Source organism: Opisthorchis viverrini, assembly GCF_000715545.1.
Source record: "Opisthorchis viverrini unplaced genomic scaffold opera_v5_36, whole genome shotgun sequence".
NCBI classification, from domain to species: Eukaryota; Metazoa; Platyhelminthes; class Trematoda; order Opisthorchiida; family Opisthorchiidae; genus Opisthorchis; species Opisthorchis viverrini.
This window is the reverse complement of record NW_008751692.1, coordinates 540111-559458: the sequence shown is the minus strand read 5'-3', so window position 1 is coordinate 559458 and position 19348 is coordinate 540111. Positions and strand designations below refer to the sequence as shown.

At 43.6% G+C, this 19348-nt stretch overlaps 2 protein-coding genes across 2 annotated transcripts in view; one reads left to right on the top strand and one right to left on the bottom strand.

Moving 5' to 3' along the window:
• Positions 1–1171, bottom strand: part of T265_02777 (hypothetical protein) — a gene marked incomplete at both ends in the record, with an annotated part of 11008 nt that extends 9837 nt beyond the window's left edge. The window contains one exon of the mRNA XM_009167102.1: positions 1029–1171. Within this exon, the coding sequence (XP_009165366.1) occupies positions 1029–1171 (143 nt within the window). The remainder of the gene's footprint in view (positions 1–1028) is intronic.
• Positions 1048–19348, top strand: part of T265_13085 (hypothetical protein) — a gene marked incomplete at both ends in the record, with an annotated part of 32971 nt that continues 14670 nt past the window's right edge. The window contains 11 exons of the mRNA XM_009167142.1: positions 1048–1213; positions 2055–2164; positions 4790–5127; positions 8563–8841; positions 10214–10568; positions 10633–10911; positions 14755–14839; positions 15411–15596; positions 15872–16137; positions 16651–16878; positions 18215–18367. Of these exons, the coding sequence (XP_009165406.1) occupies positions 1048–1213; positions 2055–2164; positions 4790–5127; positions 8563–8841; positions 10214–10568; positions 10633–10911; positions 14755–14839; positions 15411–15596; positions 15872–16137; positions 16651–16878; positions 18215–18367 (2445 nt within the window). The remainder of the gene's footprint in view (positions 1214–2054; positions 2165–4789; positions 5128–8562; positions 8842–10213; positions 10569–10632; positions 10912–14754; positions 14840–15410; positions 15597–15871; positions 16138–16650; positions 16879–18214; positions 18368–19348) is intronic.

The window sequence follows — 19348 nt, the reverse complement described above, 5'->3', positions numbered from 1 at the left end:
ATATATATATATATATATATATATATATATATACTCATTTACATGGTTATTCGAGCTCGGTTGCTATTGTCTAGTTTTGCTCAAAGAGCGCAGCCTCTATGCAAACTTCAGTCATCCTCGAATTAGTGCGAGCTAAGTATAGAGTTGGGTTTGCTGGCTAGGTCACATGATCAGACCTTAGAGAGAACTCTCTGATTCGCTACTTCTCTACAGCTTCGCATTCCTGTTCATTGTATCTCTTAACTTGTGAATGATGGTGTCGCTCAACGGCAACACCCTCGGTAATTCTACCGGATGTTGAGACTAACTTTATATATAGAAGTGGTGTGTTAAGCATTTCACAAATGTTCTGATCCTCTCCTAGTGAAATTTTGAGTTTAGCCATCCAGTATGAATCAGCAAGACAGTATTCTACTTGGTACATTCTCAAACAATTTAGCGATAGTGCAACGGTTACTTGTCGATCACAGATGGCAACGAGTTTAACATGGCTTCAGTGATTTAGCTGGAAAGGATTGATTACGGCGGAAACAGGTCTGCGGAAATTAGTCTTTGGGCGTTTCTATGAGCCCAAATACTACGTTATCCAGTAGTTTTGGTCATGTATCTTTTTGAGCGCCATCCACAACACACATCCAGGATAAGTGTAGAATATACGTGACTGTTATGACCAACAGGAGCCAGACCAATCAATTAACTCGGAGAGGACGATTCCCCTTTTTATTGTCAAGTAACAGACTGGTTGCGAGTGCATTGTCTGTTATTTTTATTGATACCAGTCGTTTAGTAGAGCCAGTGCATTAAGAACTGTCTAGGGAGGATCATGGCTGAATGTATAGTCTAGTTGAATGTACTACCTGGCAAACTGAAATAAAATTGTTAATCGTTTTGCAGAATCCTCCAGAAAGTGGCTGTAACTCGTCGAACAAAACGGATGATCGTTTGCACCTACATAGGTTGTGTGTTTCGTGTTGCTTTCCTGTCTGGATTCTTCTCGATTCCATTACGCTGTCGGTATTCTTACTCACTGCCCACACCCGCTTCTAGATTCGACTACTGGTTCAGCATAAGGCTGATCTGTTTTCGAAACGAGCATCAAGGTCGAGTGCGCGATATTTGCTTTGCGAAGACGATCCTCTTCTCGGTCATCTCTCCAATTTAATTCGCACATTGACCCGTGGCCTAATAATCAGTGTAGCTGGATCCGATGAAGGTACGTTTCTTCACTCTGCTGGCTACTGGCACAGTGTCCAGTAATATATTTTTGTTCACGTCACTTTAGTGTTCACTCATCAGGAAGGGTTTTGGATATGTTACGTTCCACAATTACCAAAGATATTATGAGTACAACATACCTTTCGAGAAGTCCGTCAAAGTCACACGGCAGCACAACTTCCTCAACCCAGCAAGCCCTGTTCAAAATAAAATCACGGGTTTATTGATTTCATTAGGTCGAATCACTTTAGTGAGCTCAGTTTCGTCGATTTTGAATTTTTTCAGGATTTTAACACAACAACCCTTCCATAATGATAACCAGTAACGAATATTACAGAATTGATATATATATATATATATATATATATATAAACAGCGGCCAAATGTATGCCATGTTTTACGTGATACACGAGGATGTTCGGTATTTTGGTACAGATTTGGCACTGCATCACGTTTCACTAGGCCACGCTTCTACACGTACGTCTGTTTCGGTGCTTTGTGTTTTACTGGTCTTTATTTCAATGTGATTTGTACTTCGGGAGAGAAGTGAGTTTCCACTGAACTGGCAATTTGGCCTTCTGATGTTAAGTTTCAATCTCGTACTTTCAAGTGTCAACCATGATATCAAACGACATTGAACACTTACGAGGGATTGCTAAACTAGGAAGAGTAGTTTTCCAATTTTTATTGGATACTGCCAGTGAAGTGGAACGTAGCTAGTGAACCGATAATTCATTCCGGAGAAAACTTACTAAGGGCGGTCCGCATTAAGCAATTAGGTGTTTCGTTCGCTCCGTTGTGTTCTTCCACCTGATCAGTAACATTTCTTTTCTTTTCAGATGGTCCCATCCTACGATTCAACCGTGCTTTGGCCTATTTCATCTACGACCTCATTCCCCTAGTTCCTCCGATGTTTATTCTCACGGAGGTTTGGCAGTATTGCAACTCGGTGGGGCTTTAGTCTTATCATTTATGGCTTTTACGCTTTCAGCAGTTTCTACTAAGTGGTCTGTACAGCAACCGCTGTCGGAACCCTTCAAGAAGGCTCGTTGAGGAGGAGTGGGCGTTATAGGGAGTATTAAGTCATAAAGTCTTCCCTTGAATGTAAATGCAACCAAGTGACATTAATTCTCATTTCCGGAATTTTCAATACGAGCAACGTGACGTATTGTGTGAACAATGACTCGGTCTGATCTAGAACCGAGAAACCATTGGTTGTCATAACTGTGGGACAGCTGCCGGAGAGAGCTGTTGTTGTGTGTAAATTCCGAATATAGGTACGCCTCGTCGTACAACCTTCCTCAGAGGTTTCCTAAATTTGCGCTGGGAACCCAAACACACTTTGACGGAAACCGAAGCGCAAGCTCCGAGTTTAGCATAAATCTGCTGCCTGGCACTTGGTAGACCGGGGTCTCTGCGACTGAGCTGCTGAGAAACCTAGCCCACGCCGCACAGACGCTGGAACTTCTCAGTGGCTCCCCACACCTCTGCCTAATGGTTCAGAAGTTTGTTCAGCAGTTCGTGAACCCGACCCATTCTTCCTCAAGGCGTCGATAGTGTTTAGACACTCAGTTATCATTAGGTGGAAGCGCTACAGGAGAAATTCATGTTGGGAAGTGTTGGATAGAAGTGAAATCTTCCAGCGCAGATGAAATTGGCACATGGCCGTAATGGATCGCACTCCGCAGTAGCAGTGTCGGTCCCGCTAGCGAAAGTCTGTGCGTCCCGCTCATATGCATTGTGTAATCCACCATTTATTCAAGGTCATTCACTCTTGTTCTCCCTATATGTGCTTGTTAACTCTATGAGTGGCGAATTCGTTGGGTCGGAATCTTTGATTCTCTCTCTGGTAGCTTTTTTTGATGAAGGTGGCTGAACTCGGACTAATTAGATGGTCTTTTGATGTCAGATGGAGTTACGGATGCATCTTTGCACCGATTCTCAGTCTCCATCCCCATATGGTTGCAGCGATTTCGACCTATGGAGGGTTCCAAAAAATAGGATCGTTTGTAAATATTTGCAGTTTGCTCAAGCGATAATAACTGAGTCCGGATTGAGGTGACCAACAGGGAAGGGGACTGTATCACTCATATGGACTGTTCACTGTAATACTCGAACGAGGAGCGCTGTCGGCAGGTCGGCTCTGCTGTCTTTTTGCTTCCAACCTTCCTACATACGAGTGTTCTACTCGTTTCCGTACGATAATCGTGTGGTCCGAACAAGCTTTACTTTTATTTCCACTTCTAATGTGGTTACCGAGTGATTCTCAAAGATACCTGTTTGCTTTTCACGGTATGGAGCCCCGAATGGTCGGCAATCGCGTTTCTATGATTTCAACAGTCTAGAATGGACAACTGAAATGTTACGTGAACAATGCTCCCCATATCGCGCCTCTTCTTATAAACGAAATGTCCCACGTGACTGGGCTTTTCGGTATTTGTTAGTAGTATGAGGCGATTTTGGAATTTTCATTTGTGATTTCGTCCTGAAGGGAAACCGTGACTGGGCTTTTCGGTATTTGTTAGTAGTATGAGGCGATTTTGGAATTTTCATTTGTGATTTCGTCCTGTAAGTGAAACCAGTCTATGCAGAAAAGCCGAAAATAACTGTACAAGTGTTTGATCCCTACTAAAAGATCATCAACAGTATGCATCTTGCGAAACTCGGAGCCCGCGACTATCCGGCTAGTCGTTTGAACACGTGACTGACTGTTCGGTCACGAGCAGCTGGTCAGCATTATGATTAACTCGCACTTTCCGGTATTCGATGGCGTATTTCTCATAATCGATATTTTCTTCTCTTTCTGCTTGGCCGTGCAAGCACACCATGGCTGTTCAACCTAAATTATCACCCTCCTAAACAATCCATTGTTGGGATAAACTTAAATAAAAATTGAGCTGTAAATCATTTGCTTACGTTATAATTAGTCCATCTGCAACGCTTTGTTGTCACCGAATCGGTATGTAAAATTGGAACAGGCACACGCATGGATAAAAAGAGTCGCCACCACTTTACGTTCACATTTCTCAGATATTGTGGAATAACGGTGTTATTGCGTGTTACAAGCTGCAATAGTCTTGTATAGTCCGTTGCAAGGTCCAAGCAGATTGAAAAAAACTTTTCTGAGTGGTCTGCACTATAATCCGACATTCATTCATGGTGGCACCGCTGGCATTTGGAATGTTCCTTTCTCCAAGAAATTCAAGCAGGTTGATGCTTATCAGAGAGTAGCTGTATTGAGGAAAAGCAATCTGGTGAGATGGCTTATCTATTGCTTGCTGTGCATATCGTTACAGCCAAGGCTCTCGAGCTACTAATTTGGTGTGTCAGAAATAACGAAAAAGACTCTTAGAACGCCTTTCGAGTTCATTTTCCCTATACCATAGGTGGCTGCAAATTTCCTGTCATGTTACCCAACCATTTTTGCACCCGACATCCTGGACCTTTTATTCTAGTTGGCCGTCTCAGTTGCTTCCTGAAGTAAGTACCTTAATTCAGGCCATGCAGAGCTGACGACCAAGCACATCCAGATTGCAGATTGAATGACGTTCTCGTATTTCGTCCCTTTTATCAGATTGACAGTCATCTGCAATTTCTCGTATCCATGGCTACGTTGCGTTCAGATGCAGCGGAGTTGGAGACTATCCTCAGTTGCAAACTGGATCTATTAAAAATTATATCTAGCCACGAGGACTATCTTTTGTGGAACGGACTAGCTTTCCCTGAGCTCAAAATTCGCCTGGGGTCAATTCGTGTGGCAGAGGGAGTTCTTGTTTGTTGTTCAGAGGCGGCCAAACCACGAAGCCTGTATTTGGCGAGCGCGGAAAACATCACAAACAAAGTAGCCTGTCCAATTTTCAATCTTGTTTCCCTGCTAATCACTGGCACCATTGACGTGTGTATGAACACCGAGTGAGTTTCCGTTAGTCATATAGCCTATTCGTTGCTCCTTCTATCTAAAAAATCTACATAGTTTGGACTTGTTTCCTCTCAAAGTTAGTTAGCGGTTTTGAATTACTCCTAGCTCCATCGCCATCGTTTGAGTGGCCATTTTTTTCTAGTGGACTAACTCTGATGAGTCCTTGGATTGGGTGGGATTTCCTCTGACCACAATACCGGTATGCACTGTCAATGTTAGCGTAGATTTAAAGTTCGGCTATGATGAGTGGGACCCAGGTAAACTCAACTGCTGCGAGCGCCTGGACTGTTCCGATTGAGCAAATGGTTACGTCCATTTAGTTGATATTCAGGAATTCAGAGCCAATCACATATCACCGATTTGATTATCGCAATATGCACTGCACTGACGTTTATTACCGGGTTAAAACATCGGGAATATCGTTTCAGCACCTCTTATCCGATAGAACATGAGTCATCGAACTTTTTAATTACCAGTGGGAGCTGCTTAGACTTGGTGTACTGTAGAAATTATCCAATCTTGCCTTTCCATGTAGCCTGTTTAATCCTGTTGATGAACTCTGAGGAGGGTTTGTCAATTTTCACGTAGAATCTGGTGATTTATAAAACGTAGGCCTGGAGTTTCATTACAGCTGTGTTGCACTTGTACAAGCCGGTAGGTGGACCGTGCTACTGCCAGTAATGAGAACACACTCACGGACCAGCACACCATTGCCTGCGTATTCCCCTACGTATTTGCTTAGAAGTTCTCTCGGTAGTAGAGCCCGTCAAAATATCAGATTTTGTCCATTTAGAACTAAACGAAAGCCTAGAAAGTGTACAGTCATGCTGAATCTTGCTTGGAGTGGCAAAAAGAGATAGACGATAGCCATGAGAACTGGGAGTCCTGCACTATTTCTTTTGTCAATTAAGCCCTGACAACCCGCCCAAGGAAGTGTTCGCGGCTTCCGGCAGTGCGAATAACCATTCGGCACGGTCAGAGCCTACAGACGACCTGCAGTTCTCTACAAACTGTCAGCGGGAGCTGTTCGTAATACTCTATACCTGCTTCCATGGTTGTTTAGAGAATGAATAATGCCATGTATCACTAGTGGAGGCTTTGTCGAAGTTCACCAGAAGAGATTCTTTATCTACACAGAGCTATATCAAGTGTTCTTTGTTGTCATTAATGAGCACGGATAAAGTGCTAGTCTCTAAGGTCGCTATCATCGTGTTCATGTTTGAGCGTTTACATGTGCGTCTGATAACACATGTTTTACACAGGTCGTGTAGAGTAGCTAAAAGTAACCTTCCACAGATGCTGGAGAGACGCCGGTAGGGGTATAGAGAGCAGTGGAAAACATATCTGGTCGTTTGTCTGGTTGAGTTTTTTTGGATCATCCTTGATTCCTACGGCTACGGATCACCGGGTCGTAACTAACCAAACAGGTTCAGTAGGTGGGTGACTATGGATGATATTGTTCCTGGAGTTTCATAAAGGTGCCATGCACATTTGTGGCTGGTAACATCACAGTTTTCTGATCTGCTAACACTTTTGGATATCCTCCAAAATGGAGGGGGGATAAATCCATGAAGGGAAGACCAGCAGTATGGTTAGATAAAACGACAATGTATGTTCAGTAGCACAACTTCGGATCAAATTTGGCACCAGGTTGCACAGTATTTAGAATTGCAGGGAATAAGACGGAAGAGGCTAATTTCCTAATACAGATCCCAACGACAATGCACCATTGTTCCGAGCACGTCAATAGCATAAAAGTACCCACCTGTGTAATGTAATAAATTCTTCCCTTACCCATCATTGGCTTGTTGAATTTGTACTGCTTTGTACCTTGCTATATCATCCTAGTGAGAAGTTGTTAGCCACAGCCAACGTATGAGCTGAAAGTCGACGTCTAGCATCCTTGGAACCTTTTCCAGTCGTTTTATTCTTAGCGAACTCCTGTACGTAGTCCGCTGAAAGTGTAACCCTTGCAGGTAGTTTCATCATGTGTAATATTGCAGTAGCAACTGGATACCTTTCAAATCAAATTAGCCAGCTCAGCGAACAAACGAACGACCACCCATCTGTAGGGTCACGTCACACAGATGATGAGATTACCGGAACACTTGAGCTTTGCATCGATCTTCCGGCCTTGAAACTCCATCGCGGAAACATTAATTCACTGTCTGAAACATATGAAGTATCCCAAAACTGCTTCTCACAGTTGGCTCTGACAGTGTATTCATTGAGGTCGGTTCACTTCCAGCTTGTAAGGCGATTCAACGAAGCATGTGGAGCAGCAATGTGGAAATGCGAACAAGCAACAAGTAGAGATGCTGTTAAGGTTGTCCAAGAAGAGACGGCAGACCAAGAGTACATATAAGGAGTACAGAAATTACTTCCAAAGCTCATTGTCGCACAGTCCCATACGGGGAATGGTCCACTTTCCTGCTACTTAAGTATTGGGATTTCATTTAACACGGTCGAACTGCCACTTTCATGGTGTCCATTCTATTACCAATAAGCCCAACGTTGACTGTTTGGTTTTGAAATACGGTTTACTTTTTCGCTTGTCCCATGTGATGAGTGGCAAGAAGATAGGTGGACTTCATGTTAGAGCTTTTGGCAGTTATTTCCCATTCATATCTTGCACCTGAGTTGGCTTTCTTAGACTTTGCAAAAATTTACGGAAAATTCTGTGGAAAATTCTGTCGGTCAGCACCGGTTGCTAGTCTCGTATTTTGGTGTCTTATCAGGAGTAAGTATGGTGATTTGTGATGGGAAGCAAATGTGGCTGGAGCACTTACTACCAGCTTCATTGAGACGCCAACTGTGAATGAAACAACTAAGCAAACCTTTCAATGAGGCCGAAATTTTGTTCCGTATGATGGTTTTTTAAGATCAAAGCACGAGCAAATTGGAAACTAGATTCTTTTCGTTTTGGATCAGAATTGTCCTAAAATAGCATCAAGGATAGCAGGTTTGGAACATCGCCTGCAAGTGTGATCCTTTTCGGAATTGACCATTCAAGGGGACATTCAGTCTACATGTGGACTATGAGGGTGAGTTTAATGACATATGCATAGTGTCTAGGTACTGGCTAATCACGCTGCCGATCAGCCACTCGTGGTTGAGTGTTGTGGTAGGTGGTTCGAATCTTTATGGATTCGTGAGGTATGCACAACTGATGATTCCTACCAAAATGAAATGGCTGTACAGTGTCGTTTGACTGTTCAACGTTGATAGACTTCTCTTATAAAAGTAAGTCTCAATGTTTTCGAAAACGTTTGGTGACAGTCGGTAGATTTATTGTTTGGCAACGTTTGGCTTTTGACACAAGAGCTTCTTTAGAACAAGTGACCATGTTCCGAGGTTGGTCGAGATTTAAGGCGGAAGGAGAACCAATCAGCTTAGTCAGGCTAAATTTCTGTTGGGTTTCAACCAAGGGAATTGCACACCAGAATTGGCGAGCATAAAAGAAGGATAAACAAACCACCAAGGAATGCAGAAGAATACCAAACGCTGGCCAAAGACTCAGTGATGATGATGCATCCCTTAGACACGGGACATAGAATAGATCTGGAGAATGTGCAAGTTTTAAGACGGGGACTGCGATTCACACCACAGCGGCTGATAGCTGAGGTGGTGGATATTACTAGACATCAAGGTGTGAATAGAATCGAGAGTGTGGAACTGGCGATTGTATTGAAAGCTGTCTTAGATAAGTCGAGTTGACACGTGGCTGTGTGGTTGTCAATCCATGCAAAATCATTAGAAGAAACCGGGGGGTTAGGGTGGAAACCCCAACCCGACCAAAGGTCACAGCATCTCTCTTACACAACTATCTTGGCACCAGCTCATCCACACAGACGGACAGAAGGTTCAAACGACGTTCAAGAGGGACGATCAAATGAACGGAACCAGAAGAGCTAGACCCTAGACTGAACCCAAACACATATAGGTTTCCTCACCGACCCAACACTTGTTCAACCACTCTAACACCAAACTTTTTCGAAAACGATGACTACCCAATCGGTTCCAAATATTTTTCGCGTGAATAAATAGCTCAGCAGACGTAAGCTATAATCTAGATGTACTCTGCCGTAAATATACCTGTTTCGCCCGTTTGCCACCGTGTCGTGCAGCCTCTTCACTAACCGTACGTTTGACTACAAAGACCATTTACAACATTCAGACTATTTTTTTTCGGACGGACAACCAAGTTTCGTCGATATGTGATCTGTAATGGGCGTCAGCAATCAACAAGCAATCAGAAGATTGCGAATCAGAGTCGTTGAGTACTGTCAGTCAGCTCTGTGCAGAAACCCACCAATGTGTATGCGGTGATTGCTTGAATAAATACTGTTTGTTTTCGCCTATGGACCGTTCGCTATTCACCAGCATTCTATGATGGCGGGGGTCATAGCCATTCATGAACATGAACTGTGGTTACCGTAACCCCATGGTTTCCGTGAGACGTCAGCCTGGCGTCTCTCCATCTGTTTGGGTATATCCGGGCAGTGGTAAATCTGAACGCTCGCGAATTCATCCAAACTGATTGTACGGTGGCTGGTAACAGATGCGCAGAAGATGCACTGTGATTTCATCGGACGACAACACACAATACACCATAATCGTCACAGTTCATGATAATGGTTAAATTTTCCGGGCCATCTACTTACTGCTCCAACGGATACGCGCTTTCCAGTGACTAAGTTGCTGACTTATACCAGCCGTGAACGGCTGTTCGTTTAACACGCACAGAGCTGGACTTAGGAACTATAACTTCTCTGAACGCGCACAAAAGGAGTTTGACAACTTTCTTGTGGATGTATCCACGATAACTTCCGCCGCTTGTATACCTGTCGGCGACATTGGCTCTTATTTGTCAATGCTTTCATGGGCTGGACCGCAGTGGTCTGTGGATGTATGTTACGTGGTACCTGACCAGGGAGATCACTTAGTCCGATCTATTTATCTCAGCGGTAGGCCGATCGTTATCTGGTCGGTTTTTAATATGCACACGAGTGCTTTTTGATGTACTACCCACTTTCAGCGTGTGAATCATGACCTCTTCTGTTATGATCCATCTAACAGCCTACCTAAAGTGCAACAGATGGCAGTCACGTTGTTGTGTGATCTGTTTGGGCTACACGAAGTAGACCCCCGAATTTCTGATCAACCGGATGCTCGGCTAACAAGTCCAAGAAAACCGATGCTGTGTTCGCTGTCAGAGGTTGCCACCCTCTATTTGGATGTGTTGGACCTCGTTGATCAGTGGATGGAAAGACTTATCATGACGTGGTCCTTTTTCGAGATGGAACGTCCTTCAACTGTGAGTGCCGCACGACGTGCAAGCAGCACACCGATGTTGGACATCGGATCCGAAAAAGATGATTCGATGTCTGCTGAAAGTAGCTTCCTTAAATCTGTGGTGCATCGGAAGAAAAAGGTAAGTGTCCAACCATACACTACTAATCGATTACTTTACCATTCAGACCTCTCGGGGTTCGAAGGACACCATATTTGGGGAGCGCTTCCAATGGCCAGCGAGCAGACGTTCGATGATGCCCAAAAAGCCATCGGATTTGTCACGCTTATCTGAAGCAAAGAATGACTTGCCCAGTATGATGCTTGAAATGAACACTTTCAAAAAATGGCTACTAGCATCCTTATGGGTGTTGCGTTACTCGGAAAACTCGCTGTTTGTCCGGTGGATATCCGATTTGGCACCGGACTCTCGGAACCGGCTCATCACCATCCTCTTCCTGGCACTAAGCACTTTCAGAAACAGAGTGAGTGGTTTGCCTTACCTTTCCGACAAACTGCTTTCCCATACAGTGATTATTCTATGGGTAAACGCTCACGCGGTGAATTCCTCCTCAACTAGATTCAACCATGCATTGGTTCAAAACGGTCTCACTTGTGTATCTTTGTCGATTTTCTTCATTCGTTGGTATTTTCTGAAATTTTTGAGCCTGGTGTGGGGTTTTTTCACGCTCACCGTATTTGACAAAACGATTATCTGCTGTTACGTCGCATCTTTCCTGGGGTCGATATGTTTCCTTTTGCTTCTTGCAGTTCATTCTGGATCACAAGCTCATCTAGATGCGACAGTTCGGCAAATTTCATAACCCTATTTTCATCGTACTACGCACAGTACACTAAAAGCATACGAAAGTGAAGTTGCTGCTTGATAATGTACGCTTGGCCAGGTGATTAGAACTCTATATCGATTAACCTGCTGTGTTGATGAACACTAGTCACCAAGGCGACAGTGGCTTGAAGTCACAGTCATTTGACTCATAAACAGCAACCAAATGACCTACAGTCAAGGCTTCACCCATGAGCATGGTTTCAGCTCTTCGAAACTATCCGCATCAACAGCTCTTTCAGATGCTCTTCCCCTATCAAGTGATTAATTTTTTATCAGAAATTTCAAGACTGGACTTGAAAAACTACTGGTGCGAATATGTTGGTAAAATCCTCGCACCTGTAATGTTAACATCATTATGTGGATGTTTCTTGGACTAGCTCAGATAGAACAGCAAATATTATTTGGAAGACACTCCAGTTATGGGTTCAACTCACGATCTCTAGGAAATTGATTGGCGCAATCCTATGTAAGACTAGGGATTTCCTGTACACTCTCTGGTTGTCGCCACGAGAAGCCTTACACCCTTTGCGAAATTATCTTCGTGTGCATCTAACCGTTTGCTTGTTACTGTGTACGCAAAATACACTGTACGCCGTTCGACCACTGTTACACCCTCAAAAGTTTGTGTAGGGCGTATACAATAGAATGTTGCGTGGCCACATGTGCTTTCCTCTCAGGATGCATACACTGGAACAATATCATACCGGATATGCAGCTCCTTCCAAGGGCTGTTTAGCGAAACAACAGGCGTTGGGCGCTGAGATATCCATCTTTCTGTACGAATGAACTGGTCCGGTACACCTGCCCGCTCTGAAAATATTAATTCAGAAGGATTAACTCACCAACCGGCCTAGCGCGGACCAAAAAGAAGGATTGATCTGTAGCAAGTGAAATGAATCTACGTACCATCCACCTTCGCGTTCTTCATATGTGAGAATTTCGGAATGTAGGGCGTAGCTATTGGTTCTTAGATTTGAATGAATTGAATGACAATGTGAAACGGTGTTCAAGACAGTGTTCAAGAGGGAAGGGGGCACGTGCTCAACATCTGAGCCTGCAATAGTTCATGTGTAACCTTGGCTGCACGGATGATCATGGATTGCGATTCTTGTCCCTGTTAGTGGTCAGACTGCGTTTTACTTTACGGTCTGTGGGTTTGGTTTCTTGCTATTATTGGAAAACAGGTAATCAGGTTGCTGGGAAATGAAGTGCCCAGTGAGCTGAACTGGAATGATTGGTTGCTCGTGCTGGAAAAAAATGGATGTATTCCAGGACCTCAAGACACAAGAAGAGGTTCTCTAGTGTAAACAGCTTGTAGTACACCATTGGCAAAAAACTCATAATGATTTTTGATGGTCTGCCTGCCCATGTTCTGTGGATGAACCTTACTGATTATGACTGGAGAATCCAGGCAATGAAAACAATCCCAAGCACGTAGAGTTTGCATAGATTGATTTTCAGTCGTCCCAGGTGTTCTCTTCGGAAAGGACTATATTCCGGATAGATTGGGGCGAGGGTGATCTTTCTCGTTCTTTTCAAACTGGGGTCGCTTTGACCCATTGTGTGAGCAAGATTGTCATTGGTCTGAAATTTCAGCACTGAATGACTTGATTTAGCCGGTTGCGCTGTTTAAACCAGGTCTGAGAAATTTCGCCCTTAATTTTTGCTGTCATAACGACGAGACGCGATACCAGATTACATCGTTCAAACCACAGTTAGATTCATTCGGAACCCATCGGCAATGGGAGTTCAGTGTGAATTTCCATATCGTTTTGACATCCTATGTAGAGTGTAGTTTACCGCGTCTGAATTGGATGAATTCGTTCGTTATCTCGCACTGCGGGGACCCTTAAGTGCTCAGTGTCTTGTAAATGTTGTTGTACTTTTAGAGCCTCAACTTGTACAGTGTACTGGTGTAAAACATGTTGGACCAATTACCGACTGCGCTTGCGTGGTAAAAGGGCGTTTTGTATATCGGGATTCGAATGCTTTGATTCTTTCAAAGCGGATAACGCTGCGCTTTCGCATGTTGTTGTTAATTCCTCGTCCGATTCCGTGCAGTTCAACTGTCATACTAGCCGTAGCGACAACAGAGCTTCACATTTTAGTGGAATGGTTGCTTCAAGTAACGTATCAGCCGTTGGAATTCGTTGGATGCACACAATTCCTATCAGAGTGCATCTTGCTGTCATTGGTGTTATGAAGAAGAAAGATTCACTCTTTGTTGTATCGTCACCAAACCCAAACAACTGTGCTGGATGAAACTGCCCATAAGGTTGCTGGAAGCTCTTCAGCAGCCTATGTTCTGTTTCGCTCATGAGGTAGAGCTGGATGATATTCACTTTAGGTTACATGGTAGACTACGTTTCGTCCCATGAACAAATATTCTTCTTAATGAGGATGCTTCCATAGTAATCTTGAAAAAGCACTCTAAGTGGCGGCTCCCCGGGGTTGTGATTACCAACCACTCTTTTATTTTGTGATTAATGCAGCTGTTAGTTTATTTAAAGCAACAAGATTTGTCCGTATGGAACAGGCAGAGGAGGAATTCTTTTTACTCTTACCGTATGAGTAAATGAAATAATATATTTGACTTTCAATTAGTCGAGCAACAGTAGTCTATTGTGCACGACGATCCACTGTGATGTGATCATTGGGGCTTCGGAATACGGTTTTTTCCTAGCTTCACAGAAACTCTCAACTTGGCTGATCTTACATTTGTCCAGTAATGTCTAGTTTGCCAGGCACTGGAACGTTTTAAACTGTTCTTATGCATGTATTGTGACTGGTCAAGTTGACGTTGGTGATGTGTATTTCCTATAGTATCATGTTTACCCATGCGAATAGCTGGAGACGTTAACTCATTTCTACTGTGACTGGGTGTATTACATTTGACCGTGTCTAATGTGGTCGGTGTTTTGTATTTGACCAGTTTTTGAAAGTCTCCCCGATTCGAACGCTATCCTGAATATGTTTGGATTTATCGTCGTAAGGCGTCCGCGTTCAGTACAAGACAGATTTACAGCTGACCGTTTCATATAAAGTACGTTTGGTAATGTGTCGGAAGGTGCAAGCTCAACAAACAGATAGACAGCTGATCAAGTACCAATTAGAGCGTTTCTTGTGAACCAGCAGGTGCGTATACTTTACAAAGAGTACCCTCCCTTACAGGTATTTATTGTTTTATGCATCTCACCTGTATTTTACGCTACTATTTTCTCATGAGGATTTCTCTGCAAGGTGCTTCGATATGATCAGAATTGGTTTCGGCGGATATCTGCATGAGAAGCACGGTTGTTTCCTCCCAATGTCAAACGACTCCTTTGTAATTCAACCAAATTTTGCAGATTTTTAAAACCCATGACCATGTGCCTTACTGTGTCATGGAATCAGCTGTCCCGACTCTTCCGTTATTGTTGGTTGATTCTTACCTTTGGTTTGCGGGTGAGCACTTGCTTTTCAATTTTTTTTCACCCGATAGACGAACGCCATTCCTTGTGATACGCAGCTGGAACTCCCTGCACATCAACGTTTGAAACCACCTGGCCAACAACACCACGGAAAACGTGAGTCTGTCACATAGTGGAGTCAGTTCTCTCTATCTTGAGTATTATGCTATCTGGAGGGACTCTATTTAGCTGTGATAGAATTTGAAGAACAATGCGACTAGCATATGTAAGTTACAACCCCCTGTAGCAGTCACCAGTCTGATTGATGGGTATCGCTTTTGATGCCCGAGTTGAGTAGAGGGCAAGGTTGTCCGGTGCTACGCCACGAATATGTGTAGATTCGTATACGTCTTTTGTAATACCGCTGCAAGAAGGATGAAAACCCCATATGATAGGGAGTCTTACGACGAGCTAGTCGGGACCGAATGAGGGCGTTCATCCTAGTATATTGGTTGCTGCAAGGAGGTTTCACCGTTCTCTTTATCTGTCATGGATCACACAATTGTTCCGGGAAGCTTCGATTCCAAGAACCTCATTTTTTTTGGCCAACTAATCCACTATGTACCGTCCGCGTGTGGTTCGACAAAAATCCTCGCTGACGAATTGGTGGAGTTGTGTATGTCGAATTTTTGCCTATTCAACACTTCCTGTTATACCCAAATGTAGCCGAGATGGCTCAGGTGGCTAGAACGCGACTTTACTGTCCGGAAGGTCCGTGGTTCGAACCCGACATCTGCTTCTCGACTTCCCGTATCTAGGCTCGGACAACCTGGCAATATCCAAGCCCTCTTGCTTCCTTCCAGTGGCATGTTAGCTAGGCACCGGAAGGGTGTTACAGCTGAACGTTATACTCAGATTGGATCAATTTCACTTTGTGTTCCACCAAATCATTTGTATTTCACTTATTTTTGAGGTATTCGTTGATTGCACTCAAATGACAATGAGGTACGGTCGGTGTTGTTGTCTGTGTCCATGATGTCACTTTTGATGATCCAGGCCGATCGCACCGTATGTTTAAATCAATGCGGTTTCGGTATTGTTTTTCCATCAGGTTTCAGTGATCCTTGTGGACAATAAATAGTGTTGCATAATTCACCATAATACACTCATTCAACGCTCTAAATGCAGATTCGCTCCATTTTACTACAGTACTCAGACAGTCAGGCAACAAACGATCTATGCGGGTGCGCAGTCGAGACCCGTCTACGTGGTCGGTATTCGGTAATGCTCGCCTCTCGCATTCGCCTTCTGACAGTGCACTGCTGAGCGGTTCCCACTCACATGACCTACCGTCAATGCAGATCGATCTTACCGAAGGACCACCTCCTGAACAGAAGAACGAACCATCTGTTCCATCGTGGTTGGTGGGCGAGGTGACACTTGCCGTAACGGCAATACTAGATCACATTATATCGGTAAGTTTAAAACAACTCAATTTGCCTGGATTTACCCTATATTCCGTCCACATTCTTCATTTACTTCTCTTTTGTTTCCAACAAGCTATTGAGTTTATCCTTTTATCACACAATGTCTATCTCAGTAAATCTTCCACTCATAATGTGTTCGACTGTCAAAATCGGGACGTAATAGATACACTTCACATCGGTCCACCACCAGTTTGTCTTGCTCGTAGTCAATATGGATTAATAGCAACCTTTGGTTCTATTTGTCCTCTGATTCGATTAACTTCTACTGCAACAATCAGGACCACATTCACATGAATTCTTCACGAGTTTTCGTGAACCACGATCTGTTGTTCCAGTGTGATCAGTTCCCTCCTCCTTTGTATTTCTACACAGTTGCATTCAGTTCATCTGTTTCACCTTCGTAAAACGCTGCATTTAGCTCACTTCCGTGTTTAGTGTTTGTCTTTTGACCAAGTTCATCAGTTGCTAATAGTCGATCTTATTGTTTTCATACCTGCTTAGGGTCTTTGGGATATGGACGCTGACTGTGGTCAGCCGGGCATTTCTCTGCTTCACACAACAAGTTCTACTTTTGACGGCGTCATTCCCTACCGTCGGAAGAAGGGCAACGTGGGCACAGCCTCACTACTGGACACCCTGTTACGCGTCCTGTTATATGGCTTGAGTTTGGAACAAAGCGATTTGGCTTCAAGCCGTCTGTTGTCCAGCTTGAGCTTTGTGATTGGAAAAGTAAGTGAAATGTTTAGACTTAAATCACTACTCACAAGGTCGCTGAAGGATCTTCGACAGCCGAGGACTGATATCGCTCTTCTTGCGGCTCATCAAGTAGTCGCTGTCCCTGAGTTTGTAATAAACTTTATGTTCCAATTGACCCTAAATGTACACTCACCTGCTTCCCAGTTCGGTCTTGACGGGAGAATCACCTGGAATCCAGCTAAATCTCTCGTTTATGATTTTCTCTCTTAAGTGAAGTGTTACTGGCACCATACTTCGGTATATTTATTCTAAGCGAGCAAGGAGGATAAACTGAATATTTACCTAATCGATGTACATTGCACACTTTGTTGCGACTGGTATATTTCGCTGCGATATTTGATGCATCTGGCTTACATAACAGTGACTAATCTTTTGAACTCCATGGATACTGCTTCCAAGGTCACATGATCATCGCAAGCTGATGAATCTCGTGTGTCTATTGTGGAATTTACTGAGAGTTTAAGAGATACCGGAAACAACGTATCCAATTTGATATTAGAGGTGAGTGATGGATTTGTCGATTAGGAGACGGGACATTTGCGGTAGTATTCGTTTTGTGAGTTGGACATTACTTACTAAGTTGTATCCACTGTAAGTCTGATTTTAACTAAACGTTTACTCAAACACCTGACGTTATCGCTTTTATTTCATACTATATTTTGTGATGGCCAAGTTCCGTTTACGAACAAAATGGCTATAATTGTTTTGACTCGCGATAGTCAAAGCTCAGCGGTTGGGACGAAATTGGACGTATAATGGGTCCAGTCGTTAGCCATCAGTATATACGATAAATGAAGTGGACAGGCGGATTTGTGTACTCTGACCTTGATTACCAAGTTATTTTCACCCCGTCTCTCATAATGCAATCTTATTGCGAGAAAACAGTTCTCTCAGCCGTTATAAGGGTCATACAACCAAATGATGTGCGTGAATACTTCCTGTTTATAACCCTTTTTCTTGAGCCGCGTCTACTCACCGTTGCCTAGCTTGCTAGTTATAACCATCCTGGTACGCTACAATGGGCTGTTAGGCACCAAAGCCAAGTTTTGCGCGATTAATTACCACTTGTACGCGGTGAAATGGGATGTCGTTGAGGTAATTACGTTCGGTCTAAATTTTTACGAGTACCTTGCTAACGGTTAATGAATACCTTGAGTCTCACTGGTACACGATCGATTTGTGCCGGAGAATGGTGGGTTGAAATACATTCCCCACTGGTGATGTTTGTTCTGTGCATATTCGTCTGCCTTGTAACCCATCTTCACGCAAACCGGTAACATTTTTATTGTCTTTTTGAATTGAACCACAGTTCCCATGCTTCGTGTTTGAAGACAGTCCCGAACTACTGGCTACCGCTATGTACCACTTGCTTACGTTGTGTGCGATGGATCGGACAGAGTTGCGTATCGAGGCCGTCAACATGTTGTACAACCTGTTGAGGAGCTATTTCCTTCTAACGAAGGTGAGCGAGACCCTAGTTGATGTGGGAGACTCCGTAATTTTACGAAGTGTTTTTGTCTTCAAATGTTTGGGAAATGTTTCTTTGGTCTCTCGGGTGATTCACCACGACATGGTAACTGAATTGGAGGCACCCACTGTCATATAGTTGAGTTGGTTGCGAGTTATGTAGACAATAAACCTCCTTGTCGAATGAAGGGTTGGAAACTAGGAACAGATTGGAGCAGGCTATTTCTATCATCAGTCCTCAGAGCTCTATAATTTTACTTTTATGATTACTCCTGAGCTCTAGGACATGCACCAAGCCTTCCAGGACGCTTTACTTGCCTGCATACGCTAAATTCTTAGTTTACTTGTGACGATTTTACAAGTCGTCGCATTGAAATACACCAATCCTCTTATTATCAGGTAAGGACAGATCTGAAACGTAACGTAACCTTTGCTTGGTACATGTGATTAGGGAATATCATAAACGAGAGGCAGTTCATTTTTGTCTTCCCTCAACACCGTGTATGACCAGTTTTATGTCCCAGTGCGAGACAGGGCTGACGAAACTTAAGTGATTACATCCTGCCTGATAACCTCCAAAAGGGAGAAGTTGACGAAGGGCTGTCATGGTAGTAGTACTATCCAACAAGCTCGATCTTTCTTGATACCTCATCACCAGATCTCCTCCTGTGTTTTGATTTTCATAAGCGATGTTGCATTTTTCGGTCGGGTTCGAGGCAGTGGTTACTGACCTTCGTACGTTCATCCTAGGTAATATATACCCATAAAAAACTTCCTAACCAACTGTTCCTAAGTCCTTCAAGGCACTCTAAGTCGCCCACACGGGAGCAGTTACTAGACGCTCCAAAATTATTATCGTCTGTTTTTTGTGGTGGTGATGCAAGTTCACTTCTCTTTCTTGACCCCATTTGCTCCCTCAGAATTTAGCTGGGCCTCGAGTGCATCTGTGCACGGCATTCCCTTTTTGTTTGCCCCA